Raw genomic sequence first — 16,957 nt, forward strand, 5'->3', positions numbered from 1 at the left:
ACAATATGGCAGTGATTTTCTGCATAGTATTTGAATGGTGCTGACATGGAAGAGAGTAGAGAGTCATTGCTTTATTTCTTTTTTTGTGTGTGTGAAATTGACTGGCAGCCATAATGCATGATTACGCTCAGTCATTTTACCAATCTCTTTGTGAAATCCGTTTGAACTTCCTTTTCTTTTGCAGTTTTTGTGAGAGGGAAGGGAGAGCAAGGATGGTTAAAAATTTAGAGGAATAGAGGGTAGAAAAAGAACAGAAGGATAAAAAGGAAAGAGAGAAAGAGGAATTGTGTTAAGAAACTGTTTAATTTGAAGGAAAACACATTGGGATGGAATTAAAGGCACTTTACAAAATGAAACTAAACTACTAAAGTGATGTTAGGCAGGTGAAAGTCAGGGCTAGGCCATATATAGTTTCATCTTACCTTTTGGAACTATGTTTTTATCCTACACTGTAGTCATAGCAACTGATGTTGTCAGGGAGGAGAGATGCGCAGTTTAATCTCTTTCTCAATTAAGCTTTTTTTCATTTAAATTTTATTATCCTTTCAGTACTCACATGAGACTACACAAGTATGCAGACGGACGTGCGCAGGTTACATTTCTGAAATGATAATTTCACAGCCTACATCTGTGTGTGTGAGTAGATGGTCTCTCGTTTTTTACTCACAAGCCTGACAGCAGTAGACACAAGCTTTCATTATGAAATTGTTAATAAAAGTCTGAGATATCGACGCGGAAATACACATAAAGATGACTCATCGGCTGCCGTAAGGAGTTTCACCTTTGCGGAGCTAAACTTGGCCACATAGAGCCATTTTTAGCTCAGTGTTGGCTGACAGAGGAACTTAACGCAGACCAGGGAGAACACACTGGCAGCATCCTCCCCCTCTCTCTTTCGCTCTCTCTATCTTGATCTTCCTCTCATTCTCTGTCTCTCAAGTGATGCAATAAGGGATCTGGCAGACGGATGCAATTTATAGCCAGAGTTTGAGTGTGTGTGTGTGGGCAAAAGGCTCAAATGAGGAAATGTACACACCTAAATATTGTGACATTTTATGCTGCCATATTACGCTCGTCGTTTTTGACTGTATGGTGAAACAGTAATATATTGCACAGGCTCTAAAGGAGACTCTGTAGGAAGTGGACACACACACACAGCGGGAGAGAGAGTAAGGGAAAAAGAGAGGAGAGATAATAGCTGAGCCAGTGACAGTCAGATAGAGGCAGTAATTAATTTTAGCTCTCTCCTCTCTCTCTCAACTTCCATTCCCTGTAGACGGGCCCTATTGTTGTCCACTAATACAGTTATTAATGGAGGCCAGCGCATAGGCCACCACAGTCAATCAAACATTATTTTTTATATCAAGCTCTCCACCTACACAGAATTGACTATCTTGGGACTGTCTGTGAGAGTGTGTGGGAGAGAAAAGAGAGAAAGAGTGTGTGTGTGTTTTTTTTTTTTATACATGCATGTATTAAAAGAGCTGGATATGGAAGAGTCAGCCGTGCTGCCAGTTTGTCTTTGTGCCAAAATGTGGCACTGCAACAAACTTCCATGTTTCATAAAGCAGTATGATTTGGGTATATTCATAGTGCCGGGAGTACAGTAACCTGTCTTTTGAATTCGTAACTCCCTCATTTTCAAAACATGAGCCACGATTGATTGTAATATAACAGTATGAGTCAGAAATGTGTGTTTGCATAACACATCTAAGTATAGACCTATAAGCGGTGTTGTAGAAATGTGTTATGGAAATAGACTTGTGTGGGGATTGAAGAGGAGTGACCTTGTTTCACAGTATCTTTTGGGATACATCTGCTGATGTAATACAGTTATTTTGGCTGTTATGAATGTGCTACAGGCACAATACATTCAATTCATTGTGAAATACAGTGCCCTGCCAAGAAACACAGAAATTGTTTTTAAAGTAGTTTCCTTTTTCTGTCAGTAATTTCCTTTTTCTGCCAGATTAGTTTCTGGGAAAAACCAATCTGGCAGATGAGATTCAAGCAAGGAGGGATCATTTAAGTTGCAAAAAGACCCTGGACTGATTTAGTCTAAATTGCTTTAAACCTAATAATACCCAGATCACAAAGCAAACGCTTAAATCTTAAATTGTTTCAACAAGGTATTGAACAGCCTAATTGAGCAGATATATCAAATGTAATTGCACCGCTCTCAGTGCTCAAGGCTTTGATAGTAAAATTATGTGTGACTTGGCTAATGAGAGTTTGGAGTCATGTTATTGTGGACCCTTTTTCTGAAAAAGAAGAGTGTTTAGGTCTGAAAGACAACAAAGTTTGAGAGGGGGATTTGTTCTGGTTTATGTGTTCTTGATCTCTGACACAGAGAAAGTGCTGAAGATACTTTTTTAAAAAATTTTTTTAGAATTTTAGGAACTAAGGCTTACATAATGTGAAATATAAATGTGTGTGAGTGCGCGCATTTGTGTGTAAGTCCATAAAGTGTTAAAGCCTACCTGCGTGTCCACACGGGCATTTTTATAACCCTTACGATGATGTATGCATTTCCCTGCGTGTTCTTTGTCCTCGCATGTCGGCATGTGCACATGTTTGCGCCTGCGTGCAATACTGGTCTGCCGGCCTGCGTCCCGTGTGTATGTGTCCGTGTGTGTATGTGTGTGTATGTGTTCCAGGAGAGCCAGTGGTTGGACAGCGTCTCTCTCCTGATCAAGGATACGTTAGAGGGGGAGATGCTGATGATCGACAACCTCTCCGGTTCTGTCTTCCACCACTACTCCTCTCCTCCACCTATCTGCAAAGACTGCAAGGGCCACCCACAAGAGGTACCACCCTGAACACACATGAGCACACATGCAGTACACACTCACACACACACACACACACACACACACACACACACACAGTGAGGGACCTTTAGTAATCCCAGATATTAAATTCATCCTTGTGGTTTAAATTTACAAAAGAAAGAGAAGCACAGGCATCCATTTTTGGTTAAACATACATATCAAACACCCTAGAATCTCCCCTCCTATTAATCACACAGAGTATTACACTAGTATTGATCAATTTAGTGACCGTGTACCTTAGATTTGGCCACTTCTATGACCCTTTCAGCAACATTATTTTAAAAATAAATTGCCTGGCAACAAATCTCGTGATTTTTTTGTAAAAATATTTTACTTTCTCTTGAAGAGAGCCACAGGTGAATCTGCGGTCCTCCTTGATCACTGTTGCTGTAGCTCTCTGTGTTGACAGCTGCGTTCAGTGAGTCAGAGAGAGCAGCACGTTCAGTCAACCATACGACAGCCAGACTGAAATGTAAACTAATTGCAGAGTATCCATAATGCATTTAAAAAATTCATAGTTTATTTGCTGTGGTCAGTGCCTCTTACCAATGGCTCTGCCCATGAATCATGTATGTGTTTATACACATTTTTCGTCAGCTTTGTAGTACTGCAATACATTTTTTACATTTTTAAATAAGTGAGTGACCGCTAGTCAGTTATTACTTTGCAGAAAACAGTAAATAGTAAAACTCACACACAAACACACACACATACACACACACATGCTCATTTGCAGGACACACACATTCAGCACAAAGGCACGCACACACTCTCAACCATTATGTTTGGGACCAGATTGCATGCATGAAGATTTGCAACAGGAACATGCATTTGCACGTACGCTCAGGGATATACACACACAGAGGGCTTCATTCATCACACAAAGTAGTGTGAATGGAAAGTGTCGTTGCTTTATAAAGCACGTCAACTGCTGTATGTGCTACCATGTTACGGTTTAATAGGGAATTTCAGCCCATAATTAAACCCAGTAGCAGCACAAAATAATATCAACTTTCCATATGTGCAGAAATGTGGATTAATGAGGCCCGTTGCATGCAGACACACATGCAGCTACTCCTGATATGCATGCATGCACGCACCAACACTCTCCTTTACTTGTGCTTGTATTTGGAGGTATTTTGTACACAAGATAAAAGGTGCTTAAAGGTATACTATGCAGGATTTGCAGGATTTGTCGGTTGGTGTTTGTAAACACACAGCATTCAGAGTCAGTCCCTCCTCCCCGGCTCAACCAGAGTGAGCTGAGAGCAGAGAAAGAGAAGCAATGGTCGAGCGAGCTAGAGACTGAATGAAGAGAGCGAGCAGCGCTGGCAAGAACAAAGCTGTGAATCAGATAAATAAAACGTTATCTTCTGATTGGTTTACAGCGGTCACGTCCTAAAGTGCAAATAAACACACCCACATCTCCACACAACCCTACGGGAAGGTGCCGCATTGCTGGATTTTGTGTGAATGCAGAGCTTCATCCTGTCCGCTGTGGCCTCTCTGCTCTGCGTGTGTGTAGCTCAGTCCCGCCCTCGGTCAAGCAGACACACAGACCTGCAGCTCTTTATACATCCATAACACAGAGACAGAGAGCAGAGCGGAGCAGAGGAGAGAGACGGCGACAGCGATGTAACCTGGTCGCTACGCCATGAGTCCCGACTTCACCCCCTGCATGCTGTTATTGGCTGGGGGCTACACACCCGCTACCTAAAGGTTGACGCCCAGAAACATCCCAAACACAGCAAAATAATACGAAAATAAGAAAATACAGGCAGAGGGCAGAGTCTCTGTAGATACATACTCCGCCACACACCTCTGGTGGGTCTTAAGTGACGATTGAGAGTCTATACATTGTTTTTTTTTTGTTTTGTTTTTTTTAGGAAAATCCTGCATAGTATACCTTTAAAACACACACTCACAAACATACTGTCCTGTGCCAGTGTTGTTCATCACAGTGACAAAGTGCAGCGGGTCAGCTCAGAAGAAGCAATAACTGGGCTCTACACCTCCTCACCTGTCAGTCCTGCTTTCTGCCTGTCTGCAGATGCTGTCAAACCATCAATCTTTCCTCCCTCTTTTACACGCTCTCTCTTTCCCTCTGTCCCTCCAGTCTTCTAACTATTCCTCTATCTATGTCTGATTTATTGTATCTGATCTGACCTCCTTCAATTTCCCATGTTCTTTAACCATTAGACCTGTATACTGTGTGTGTGTGTGTGTGTTTGTGTGTGTGTGTGTGTGTGTGTGTGTGTGTGTGTGTCATTTTCAGACAGTCTGTCATTGCTGAGAGTTATGTACAATGTTATTGTGTTAAAGGGGACACAAAGGAGCAGCGGGACACCTGGGTGCAGTGTGTCTGACAGCAGGAATATTCATCTGCCTAATAAGGAGTTGGGATCATCCACAGCTTGAAACTGACTCCAGTTGAGTCTGCAGGGAACAGTTCAATGGAGCAGTGAAGGCCTTTGCCATTCATTCAGTTGCTAGCATAAACAGGCACTCCTCGAGGGTATATGTACGTTCCACAACATTATTTCTCCTGACACTATTTTTGGAAAGGCACCATCATGGGAAGCGAGTTTTGGAAGCTTCTTTGAAAGGATAGTTCTGCAAGCTACGCAGGGCAAAGCTCTACCAGTGATGATGTGAATGGACTCTGATGCGTAGTAATACATCAGCATACTCCAACAAATAAATACTTCCAAGAGGTCTGAGAGGAGAATTAAGTAGCAGAATTATACAGTTGCTGAGCTGTGTACAGTAGATGCTGTATACTGTGCTTGCACATTTAATAGGCAAGAAAAAATTGCTTCTTGGATGCAACTGACACAAATATTAACATGCAAAAATACTTAACAAGTCAGTTAAAGTACCTATGTGTGGGATTTGAACATGTCTCTCTTCAGTTACCGTGGTAGACAGCATGAAGGAGGAGCAGGAGCTGAACCTGTCTTTGCACTTGTATGTGTTGTGGAAAATTATCATCTGACTGCCCAAATGACTACTGGTGCACTTGGATTGTTAACATCCTGTGTTTAGCATAAATGATATTGCATACCATGAGTCATGCAATGTGGCCATGAGATATTAGTCATGCTTATTTTCTTGCTCAGTCACACTCATTGCTTCCCAGCGGCGCTGAATAAAGCGATGCCTTGCCTCAGCGATCTCAGGCTGTGGTGGACACTTTGAATTGCTTCTAGTCCCCTCTTTTGTTAGTGAAACCTTCAATATCTCTGCAGTTACCTTGGAAGCAACTGTGTGGCTGTATTCCATTGTGCCTTTTTCATTGTCCCATAGCCAAGAATAGAGGAAGAGGAAGGCTGTAGTTTCCATTACATGCCGATAAATGTACCGAACGATGAATTGCAGGGGCCTTTTTGAAGCTATATACAACCCACCTCTGAGACACAGTCTGCAGATATGCTATTGTTACACAGTAGCATTAGTGACTGCCGATATATGGAGATAAGACTGAAAAAGTGTTCCTTTAAATTAATGAGTTCCCTTGCTGTGCTTCTGCATTGCTTCCTTTCCTCGCTTCATCCCACCTTTCTCTCTCTCTCTCTCTCTCTCTCTCTCTCTCCTTGAGGGCCTCGGCAACGCTAATTTACTGCTGCATATCAGTCATGAATCTCTCTCTTTGAACCTATTTGTCTTTCTCATCAATGGTTACATGTTAATATATCGCTAACAGGCCTCACTCTGTTGATTTGGAGTATTTTGATGATGACAAAGCAAGGTCATTACATCTTGAAATCTCTCACCCTGCTCTCTTTACAGACAGGTGCCTCGGCATTATGGCCACTTTGAATTGTCAACATCTGGTGAAGCATATCGAAGCTTTGTGGGGGTTTTACCTATTTTGTGTGGCTCATATTGGATAAGAGATACTGTATAAACAAAGAAACCATGCGCATCATCTTGTTGCTGATCCTTTATAAATATCTATGTACACCAAGATGTTGTTGTGAACCATAGAATAAATCATGCAGCACCAGTGAGATCATGTTCTACTAATTTATCTGCATTCCAGGAAGTTTAAAACAGTTGCTGTTCCTATTCCCTTTCTTTCTGAGACATGAATAACTGAGGTAAATTCCTTGCAGCAGATCAGGATGGCAGAGATTGAGCAGGCATCGCTGAAGTCAGAGCAACTCTCAGACAAGTCCTCATCCCCTGCCCTGCCAGATGACCTCAGCCTGGACGAACATACTGCCTACCAGCTGCTGGCACGAGAGGGCAAGGTTGGTGTGCAGAGTGAGGTGGGAAGGGGAATTAAGATTTACACTTCTGAAAAAAAGAAAAAAAATCTTGAAGGCCTTGAAAAAGAGAACAAAGGTGCATACATACTGTATTCCTCATCCCAAAGATAACTAAAATGAAAGACAGTCTATTGAAATTAAAATCTTGACATTTTCACTGTGACGCTATAGTTGAGGTAAATACTAACATGCTCACAATGATAATGCTACCATATAAATGTTTAGCAGGTGTAAAGTTTACCAGGTTCACCTTGTTGGTTTAATATGTTGTTGGTTTAATCAGCTGAGGCTGATGGAAATTTGAGTTTTACTAAAGTATTTTGACCAGATGATGGTGTTTGATGAAAAGTCAGAAAATCATGCAAGATATTACAGTTGATACTTTGGGTACCATGAACACTTGTACCAAATTTCATAGCAATCCATCCGATAGTTGTCGAGATATTTCATTAAACTAAAAAGTTAACCTCATGGTGGCGCTAGAGAAAAAGTCAAGGAATTACCAAAGTCATTAGAATACATCACCAAACCATGAATTTCTGCACCAAACCTAGTGGCACTAGAATAAAAGCTAGAAGATCAGTAGTAAGCTGTAAAGTTTACCATGTATCCTCTGGGGACATTGAATATCTGTTGCAAATTTCATGGCAATCCATCTCATATTTAGCAATATATTTTATTCTGAACCACAAAACCTCATGGTGATGTGAGAGTAAAAGTCAGTGAATCATGCACGATTTTTCATAGTAATCCATCAGATAGTTGTCTGGACCAAAGTGGTTGACTGCCACCCCTAGAGCCATGCCACCAGCATGGCTCTAGGGGTGGCAGTGGTCTCACAGAAAACATCCTAATAAAATGATCATCAGTGAATAATTATAACAGAAAACCTACTAACACTGAGTGTCGCACTCTGAGTGCTTATGTGTATGTGTGTGTGTGTGTGTGACCGAGAGATGAGGAATGAGGACCTGCTTTACCTGCTTATCATCTTTACACAGAATTATAAACCAGAGCAGCTCCTGCTCCATGCCATTATAAATTACCTGTCAAAAAAACAGCTTTAGAGAAAGAAAATGATGCAGTGACCACAACAGCACCACAGATTCAAAGTGATTAACTTCTAGTTTGGCCACTACTTTGTACTTGACATACACAGTGTGCCGGCAGTTTGTCCTGCTTCCCCAAAAGGGTAAACACAAACAATGGCAGAGGCTCACTGATGGTTTTTTATATTCATTCCAGGAAACAAAAAACAAAAGATGATTATAAAATCTTTTTCATGGGTATACTATGCTATAGGCTCTCTTATGATATACAGATATAAACTTTAGGTTCTAAAGACGCCTTTATCTCTTTCTTTCTGTGTGTCAGCAGTAACTATCTCGTATTTGAAGTATCCACAGTCTCAGTCTACCACAGACCTTCTCATGAATAAATCTCTCCACCAGGCTCCCCCTAGTTGCTATCCCGTGTGGCTCTCATGCCTCCCTCTCCTGCATCTCCTCTTCCCCTTTCGACTTTATCTTTCGCGGTTCTCCTTTCTCACTGTTAGTCCTCTGGTAATTGCACACCTTCTCTGCACCTCCCTCTAGCCCCTCTATCTCCATCCCTTATCGTCCATGCTTCCTAGATATCCTCCTCTGTAATGGGGTAATGCTCCTTGGTTCTGGATAGCCAGATAAGCCTGCAATCACCAAGCATGGCTGTGAACCTCTGCTCATTAGAGGATGGGAAAAAGAAAGAGAAAGAGGGGAAGACGGAAGGTGAGAAAGGATCTAAGGTTAGGGATTTTATTTGTCAAGCATTGTTTGGTGTGTGTCTGTGTCTGTGTATGCGTGTGAGTGAGAGTGGCATTTAGCATGTGTGCCAAGGCTGTTTGAGGTTTGTATGGGTGTGGGTGGCTGGCTATTTGAATGGGGGCTGTTCAGGGGCTAGGACTGAATGACTCAGTGGGACAATACACTAATGAAAGCACAAAAGCGTACCCACACTCACACACAAGTGTGCGCGAGCATGCACAAATGATTCTGCAGTCCCTACATGATGGTAATTAAAATGTACAAGGTAGGAGCTTACAAAGCTGAACTCCTGCCTTAATCTGCTTCCAGCTGTTGCAGCCATCACGCACACTCCCAAATTTATAACCAAACATTTATTGTTACGATACATAACATTAACATGACAATAACAGGCTCTTTCGGGCTCATAATCAGTCCTCACACCTTCACTAGCACTGAAATGAAAAGCCTGAGGAATGATGTGAGTCAGAGGCCATGTTTAATATCTGCAGGATGCCTGCAGGGCTGCTTTTTTCTGTACTCACTTTCTATCAACCTTGGTCTCAACCTGGAATTATCACTTTACAATATACAATGCTAATATAAATTTAATTGTGTCCCTTTGCAGAAGAAATAAGAGGTTAAGGCTAAATTTTAAGCTATTTTCAGCACATAATTCATCTATTTATTTAATATATTCAACCTTTCCCTTTTCCCTTTTTTGAATTAAGTTTTGGAAAAATCCACACACTTGATTAATATATCCTGGGGATTTATTGGAAAGGACTTTCTCTTCAATCTCAGATCATCTTTTCTCTTCCAGGGAAGGTGCAGCAGCGACTCCCACAGCTCCGAGGAAGCTGCAGGTGGAGGAGGTCGTGTAGGAATCCACCAGACTCAGACCGTAGTGCAGAGCCAGGTGCAGGGGTTCGGCCAGCTGTGCAGGGCCCTTAGCAATGGTGTTGAGAGGGAGACAGCACTACAGGAGATGGAGATGCAAACAAACCAACCAAATATGTGCTCACCTCAGTGCAGCCCTGGTGAGTACAAAGTGTATCTGCTGCACTAACAGGAACGTATGACTGAAGTATAGATTCAAATGTATGCTTATACCAGCAAACAAGTTCAACTCTAATTGGATTTTTCGCAGTGGCTTGTGGTTCACATTTTATGCCAAATCAAGTGGTTCATGGACAAGATAAGGTATGGTTTTATTAAACAAGAGTAAGAACTTTCCAACATAAATATTGTAGAAAAATACTGTATATTATGTTCACTAAAACAGGATTTACCGAATGACACAGTAAATCCTGCTGCATTTTTCTGCACTTACTTTCTATCAGCCTTCGTCTCAGCATGGAATTATGACTTTACAATGTACAATGCTAATCCTAAACTTAATTGTGCCCCTTTGCAAAAATAAGAGGTTAAGGCTATTTTTAAGCACATAATTCATTTATTTAATGAATATATTAAACCTTTCCCATTTTTTAAAATAAAAAAAAAATCCACACACTTACCTGAATAATGTATAATGTCTCTGTGTAGACTGGGTTTGGGATTCACTCATGACATCCACCAACAAGTCTTGTGCTTGGCCTGCTGCCATAATAGCCTATTTATCTGTTGTTATTGCTAAAGATAAATATAAAGAGATATATAAATATACCCCTCCAGTATAGCTGGATCAACATACTGTACATCACTCAGATGGAAAAAAGATCCCCCTCAAGCAAAAGATATTCACTAGAGAAGTGTAAACAGTACATGGATTGATAGAAATGGTGTATTCCCATGAGTGTATTCCATTCTCAAGGTGGCGTTTCCAGCTGCAGCAACAAGGAAAGAAACAGAGAAGGAGAAGGAGGTGCCAGTGGCATCTCTCCTCTCTTCCATCTGCCTGCAGACTTCTTCCACCCTGCAGGAACAGCCATCCCAGCACCTCCCCGCAGTAGGAGCCTGAGGTTATCAAGGGGCCTCAGGCTGACCTCCCCAGCCTCCTGGGCTTCGCTCCGCTCGCCGGGAGCCCATAGCAAGATGCTCTGTACAAAGGTAGGTTAGATGATACTAGAAGTGGGCACAACAAAAAAGATAATTGAGGTTTTATTGAGTCATTAGATTGATATTAACGATGATGCAGGAGAGGACATTTCATTTTTGTGCTCATCTAGATGAGAAATTGCCTGTGGATTGGTCGCTGACAAGAGATGATGATATATGATCTTAATATTATGAAGCTGGTTTGTAACCAGCATTTAAGACGCAATAAAAAATGGAAGTGGTGTGTCAGTGCAATCAAAACAACAGATATTACATGATCTTAAATGTTACATTTCTAATGAGGGTTGGATTCATGTGATGAGAGTTCTTTCTCCTTTCCATGTGTCATCAGTACCCATCCCACAGTGACTCATCCCTTGCTACGGGCAGCTCTGAAGGCAGCCTCCAGACCACCCTGGAAGAAGGATTGAGCTTCAGCGTTTCTCCACCACAGAACTTGGAGTTGCCAACAGCTCCCTTACCACTTGTGTGCCCACTCCCGCTGCCGGAAGACAGCACCACCATCTCTTCCCCAATCCAGACCCTGAGACCGAGGCCGAGCCCCTCATCGGCTTTAACCCTCCAGGCCACTAGGGGTCACCAGCGGAGCCAGAGCAGCGGGCGAGGTAGCACCAGCCCAGGCTACACCCGTGATGACTCAATTGACCCTTCAGATGAGGATCTGGGCATCGGCATTGGATCATCAATTGGTGGTTGTGGCTCCAGCCAAGCGGGCAACAGTGAACACTTGTCAGAGACACTGAGCAGCTTGTCGCTGACATCACTGCTGTCGCCCAGCTCCCTGGTGTATCCCGGAGGAGCAGTGAAGAAGTGCAATAGCACAGGCAGCCTGGACCAAGGGGGGATGCTGCTGTCATCCCGGGGAAGGGAGGGCCGCAGGGAGATTCTGGGCCTGGAGCTTATGGACCCCCAAGGCTTCTTGGCCAACCCCTGGACAGGGGTATTAGCTGAGACAAGAAGAGGAGATGGAAGAGGGGACATAGGTGATGGAGAGCACGGGTTCAAAGGGAAGAGCTCAAGCCAAACAACAGTGGGGCCTTGTCGGAAAAACAGATGAAACCTACCTAACTCTTACTTTGTGTCTCCATTCCTTGGATCTAAACCCATTGCTGTCCCTTGCACTCTCTCTGCTCCCATCAATGAGAGAGAGGCTTGATGACACATGATGTCCTGTATTCCAAACCCTCATCTTGCCCCGTCAACCCCTCTCTATACATTTGTGACAAGCCCATTTCCTATTTTGTGCTACCTGGGGGAGTGGTCTTGGTTATGGTCTCCTGGTGAGGATGTACAGTAGCCTGCAGAGTTAAGGCCCAAGGGCTGAAGATAGGCCCTTATACACCTCTTGGGGGTTGTATCTATAGAGGAGGCCATGGAAGGCTCTTCTCACATTGGGAGACCAGGAGGCCCTCTCATATCAGAGTTAAGTTAGGAGCAGAGACAAAAGAGCTTAAACTCACAGACACAAGTCTTGTTGTTGCTCTACTGTTGTTTCCTTTTCTCCATGTCGGCGAGGTTGAAAAATGCAAAAATAGAAGTGTCCAAACTGAAATAGCTATCCATGCCAACCGAAACCGTTTTGATTTGTGTATGTCTGTGAGGCAGTGCAACAAGTAAGTGGGAGGAGGCCCAGAGATGGCAGAATATATCAAGGCGGAAGGAAGGCTGGAGAAGGAGAAGTCAGGTCATTTGTTTGGCTGGGAAAGCAGAAAGCGGATATAATGTCCATCTGTTCTGGCAGACGGAAACAACAGGTCCTACTCACTCTGGCGCAGGACCTTCTGCTGAGATCAGAGTAAAATGCGAGGTGGAGGAGAGTTCAAGAGTGTGTGCTCGTAGTGTGTGTTTGTGTGTGAGAGCACTGCCTCAGGTATCCAAGGCATGAATTAAATCATTCTCATCACTTCACCATACCTCTGTATTTTCGAGAGAGGAGATAAGTATTGACTGATCAAAGCTTTGTGCCTCTGTCAACTCGGTCTTGAGTGGCGGCGGAAAATGAAAAGAAATTGACGGATTGCAGAGGTATAACCTTGCATGGAGTGATTCGTGAAATTGGTTTATTTTTCTCTCTATCTCCAGCATCTCTCACTCACTCAAACTTGAAGAAAAATGAGTATGAAAGAGAGCTAGGTCGGATAGACTTTACAACCCCCCCCCCCATCTGAAGAAACAATGATGCACGTTTGTGGCAGCCTTGTGTGCACCAAAAAAAAAAAATGGTTCACAGCTACATAACAAAGCGAGACTTCAAGCACACTCCTTTTTGACACCACTTCCTCTCACCAAGGATTTGAGATGAACGGACAAAACCACAAAGGTTTGCGAGGGACCTCGACTGCATGATGGAATTGCATTTAACCAAGATTTTTATCTATATACAGAGTGTATCAAGATGTCAATGTCGGGTGATAACCATGTGATTTCTATTCCACTATTTTTGTAGAAAAGAGAATAGGCACGTGCAAGTGTTGCCGTTACTTTGTTCCTATTTCATTTAAACCCATACAATCTCTTTGACTTGTTGTCTAGGACTTTTTGTCTGCCAGTGGCTTCCAGTTTTATAACATTTTTTAAGGTGTGGACAGTGTATAAAACAACAAAGCAAAAAATTTCAAACAAACTTTGTGCGCTGAAGTGATTGTTCCCTCCAGCACATTTCTCTTTGGGAACACTGGTTCCTCTTGGTTTTTTTTTTTTTTTTTTTTTTTTTTTTTTTCCACATGTTGGAGTCCCAGGGGACAGATGGGAACAGCCATATTCACTCAGCACATGAGGATCGTTCTGGCTCACAGACATTCCTGGCTGCACACAGGGAACTTTGTTTGCTTTTAGCCTCCTATGCTAAAAAAAAAAAAAAACCATGAATAGTGTAAACCATCTCTATGAAAGCTTTAATTTGAGAGTTACACCACAACATATCGATTATGGACACATTAGTGTTCCTTAAGCATGGTTCTGGGATTGCAATACAGTAATGCTTATTCTTGAAATGATGCACTCATCTTCTCTTCCCCCATCTCTCCACACATACAGTATGTTGTAGCAAACCCTTTCACACACCACATTGTTTCATATCAAAAGCTGACACTGTAACAAAGAACAAAACTTTGCATCTTTTCATGCAAAATTACTTTGGCTTTTGCCGCTTGATTAATTACTCCAATCCAAAAATGAGATGCTCATCTTAAAGCCTGATTTCTAGAGGTAGACTGTTGTATCCCTAGTGTTTTGATCATTACCTTACTTTTTTAATTTCTCAAAAAGAATGAGGTGATGTGAGAAAATCCGAGGGGTTTTTTTATCATGCAAAATCACTTTGATGACTATGTTTTATCACATGGTGTTGGGTATTAATGAGTGATAGCAAAGACAGTTGTGTGTGTGTGTGTGTGTGGGTGGGTGTGTGTGCGTGTGTGTTTATGACTTCAGGTGAAGTAGTGATTGCCTTTTCCTGAAGTGTCCTGTTTGTCCATGAGGATACCTGAGAAGGTTGAAGAGGGAAAATACGAAACAACCAAGGGCTGTTTTAGCTTGAAAGATATATCCTCTTATCTTTCTGAGACAAATGTCAATGAATATGGCATCAAAGGTTAAAGCCTGACTACACAGCAATAAATGTTCTATGTGTATGCCCTGAGTAAATGATGTCAATGTGATTTTTATCTCCTCAGAATATAACAGTATTCATTACTGTCTGTTGTTGCTTCTACTTGTCTGAACTTACAACCAATCAGATAGCACCTCTGCCCTCTCAGAGACCAATCAGTCTCAGTTAGTAGTGAGATGGGCCGCAATTGGACTAACATGAACAAATTAGGTTATTGAACTCAGGTCGGGGGGTAAAAACCACTAGTAAAATGTTAGAAATAGTTGTAAAGGTGTGCTCAGACTAAACACAAAGCGAATTTTCACCTCGCTTTATGCGCACAACTTTAACTGCTGGAGTGCACTGGAGCCAATGCACCAACAATACAGATGTTAGCTGCAGCTAGCTAACAATGTGTGTGAGTGGAGTGTGCCTTTGTACAGTGTGTGTGTGTGTGCTACAGCTCAGACTGATTTCAAAACTTACCACAACTCAAGTTTTTTTTTTTTTTTCTTGTCTCTGTACATTCATGAATTTGAGTACAACCGCTTGGAGAAATATCTCACTCAAGTGTCAACATTTTCAACTTGTGCGTGTGTTTCAATTCACTCTGCCTAGAGCGAACCTGTGTCCAACTGCGACTCTATACTGAATTTGTATGCAATCATGCTGCCTCTAAAATTTGCTTTGTGTTCAGTCTGAACACACCTTAAGAGTGTACAATTCACATTTGTACATATCTTTGTATTTTGATCTGCATGTGTACATTGCTGCCAGTGACCATGATTATATCATTAGTATGCATTTCATAAAATTGTACAAAGTTAGAGGGAATGCCCCGGTGTTTTTTGACTGCTGCTATGAAACCACACACACAAAAAAAAAATCAGTTGGAGACACAAAAGCTTTTTTTTTTCCAACATATCCTTAACATGACTGTAAAATGATAAAATATGACATTTTTGGTAAGTAAAAGCTGCTCAGTCTGCTTTATCTTTATACCTGTTATTACAATTAAGTTAATAACTATATGACATGACAGCAGGGGGGGAAAAAAGTTGAGTCAGGATAGTTTAAAGCAGAGAAGAGAAAGCCAGAGACAGGACAGGGGCACGAAAGCCGGAAGTATATAGTGTTGACGTGGACAGCTGCACAGCGTAAAGCTAACAGACAGTGTGAGAGACCAAGGTAGTGAGATGCTTCAGAAGCAGGAGACTTCTCCAGACAGCTTGTCATCGGCAGCCTCGCCCAGTAGAGCCGCCAGCACGAGAGAGAGCACATTAGGCATGCATGCTGAACTCTGAGGTGTTGTTTACCTCACACCCCCCCCAACCAGCCAGCCCTCCACCTCATGTAACCTCTCAAAAAACCAGCTCTCCCTCAAGGCTCCTGTCCTTCAAATGTCACTGCAGGAGGGTGGAGGTGAGTACAGTTAGGGGTAAGTGTGCATGCGTCTCTGAGACTGCGAGTGCATTTGTGTGCGTGTTGATGCGTGCGTAAACAAGTATGTGTGAGTGGATATGTCATTGCTTCAGTTATCTGCAAGGTCTTAAAAGGAAGTGTCCTGTCATCAAAGTTTTGTGGGTGTTAACTCTGCTTTGCCCTCTGTCACCTGAAGAGTACATGTGACCTCTTGCAACTTAAACTCTGGAGGTAGAGATCCGATAAGCAAACCGTGAGGGCTTGTGTGCTGACTTGATTGATTTCCTCGCATGGCAACACACAAAGTTCCCCTGAGAGATCAAGGACTCTTGAGTAAAAGATAATTTTTTCAGAGCACCTGGAAACCCACTCTTCATGTCTCAACTATAACCTTCATAGTGCTTCTGTAAATCATGACAACGGTTGTACTTTAACAGCTGCAATGGGGGATCTCATGAAGTTAAAACTTACTCACATTTGTGTGAGATTGACACAAAAACTGAGCATTTTTTGGTGGCAAGGATTAATTAAAGTTGGTTCAAAGAAGAACAAAAGCTCGTATATTGGCCTTCTAAAGGTGTTAGGTCAAACATAAGGCTGATAAACAAGGTCCAAGCAGATCTGTCTCATTAATGTGTTTGTTCTGGGCACAAGAGGGAGGAGCGGGACACTTCTTAAAACATCCAGCTTGTTTTCATAGATGTGTTGCTTTTTTGCCTTTTCCTGGGGGAATTGTGAAGCTTTTTATTCATAAAGTGAATAAATTAAGAGTTGTTTTTAGTGCTCTGTCACCTAATGAGTCACTTAAGCCACCAGAGTGTCTTTGATGTGTGGAGAGGTGACCTGAGTGCTGCTTTAAGCAGGGAACATGGACCACGAAACAGTGTTTTCAAGCTGGTATCGTTAGGAAAATAACAGAGAAGACAGCCTGAAGGGTCAGTGAGGATTATAGGAGATGGGATTTTGTTTCAATTTGGGGGTTTGCAGAATGAAGATACATGT

General features: G+C 42.3%; 1 protein-coding gene across 12 annotated transcripts in view; it reads left to right on the plus strand.

The window, feature by feature from the left end:
* Positions 1-16,957, plus strand: part of cacna1ia (calcium voltage-gated channel subunit alpha1 Ia) — a 125,501-nt gene that overhangs the window by 98,522 nt on the left and 10,022 nt on the right. For 10 of the 12 annotated variants that reach the window (XM_042392182.1, XM_042392183.1, XM_042392184.1 and 7 more), the window contains 5 exons: positions 2,658-2,807; positions 6,947-7,084; positions 9,707-9,923; positions 10,700-10,935; positions 11,276-15,955. In XM_042392182.1, coding sequence (XP_042248116.1) covers positions 2,658-2,807; positions 6,947-7,084; positions 9,707-9,923; positions 10,700-10,935; positions 11,276-12,001 — 1,467 coding nt within the window. In that variant the 3' untranslated portion in view covers positions 12,002-15,955. The other 2 variants (XM_042392181.1, XM_042392187.1) reach the window with 2 other exon arrangements.

The sequence above is a fragment of the Thunnus maccoyii genome, chromosome 18 (assembly GCF_910596095.1).
Source record: "Thunnus maccoyii chromosome 18, fThuMac1.1, whole genome shotgun sequence".
Taxonomy (NCBI): domain Eukaryota; kingdom Metazoa; phylum Chordata; class Actinopteri; order Scombriformes; family Scombridae; genus Thunnus; species Thunnus maccoyii.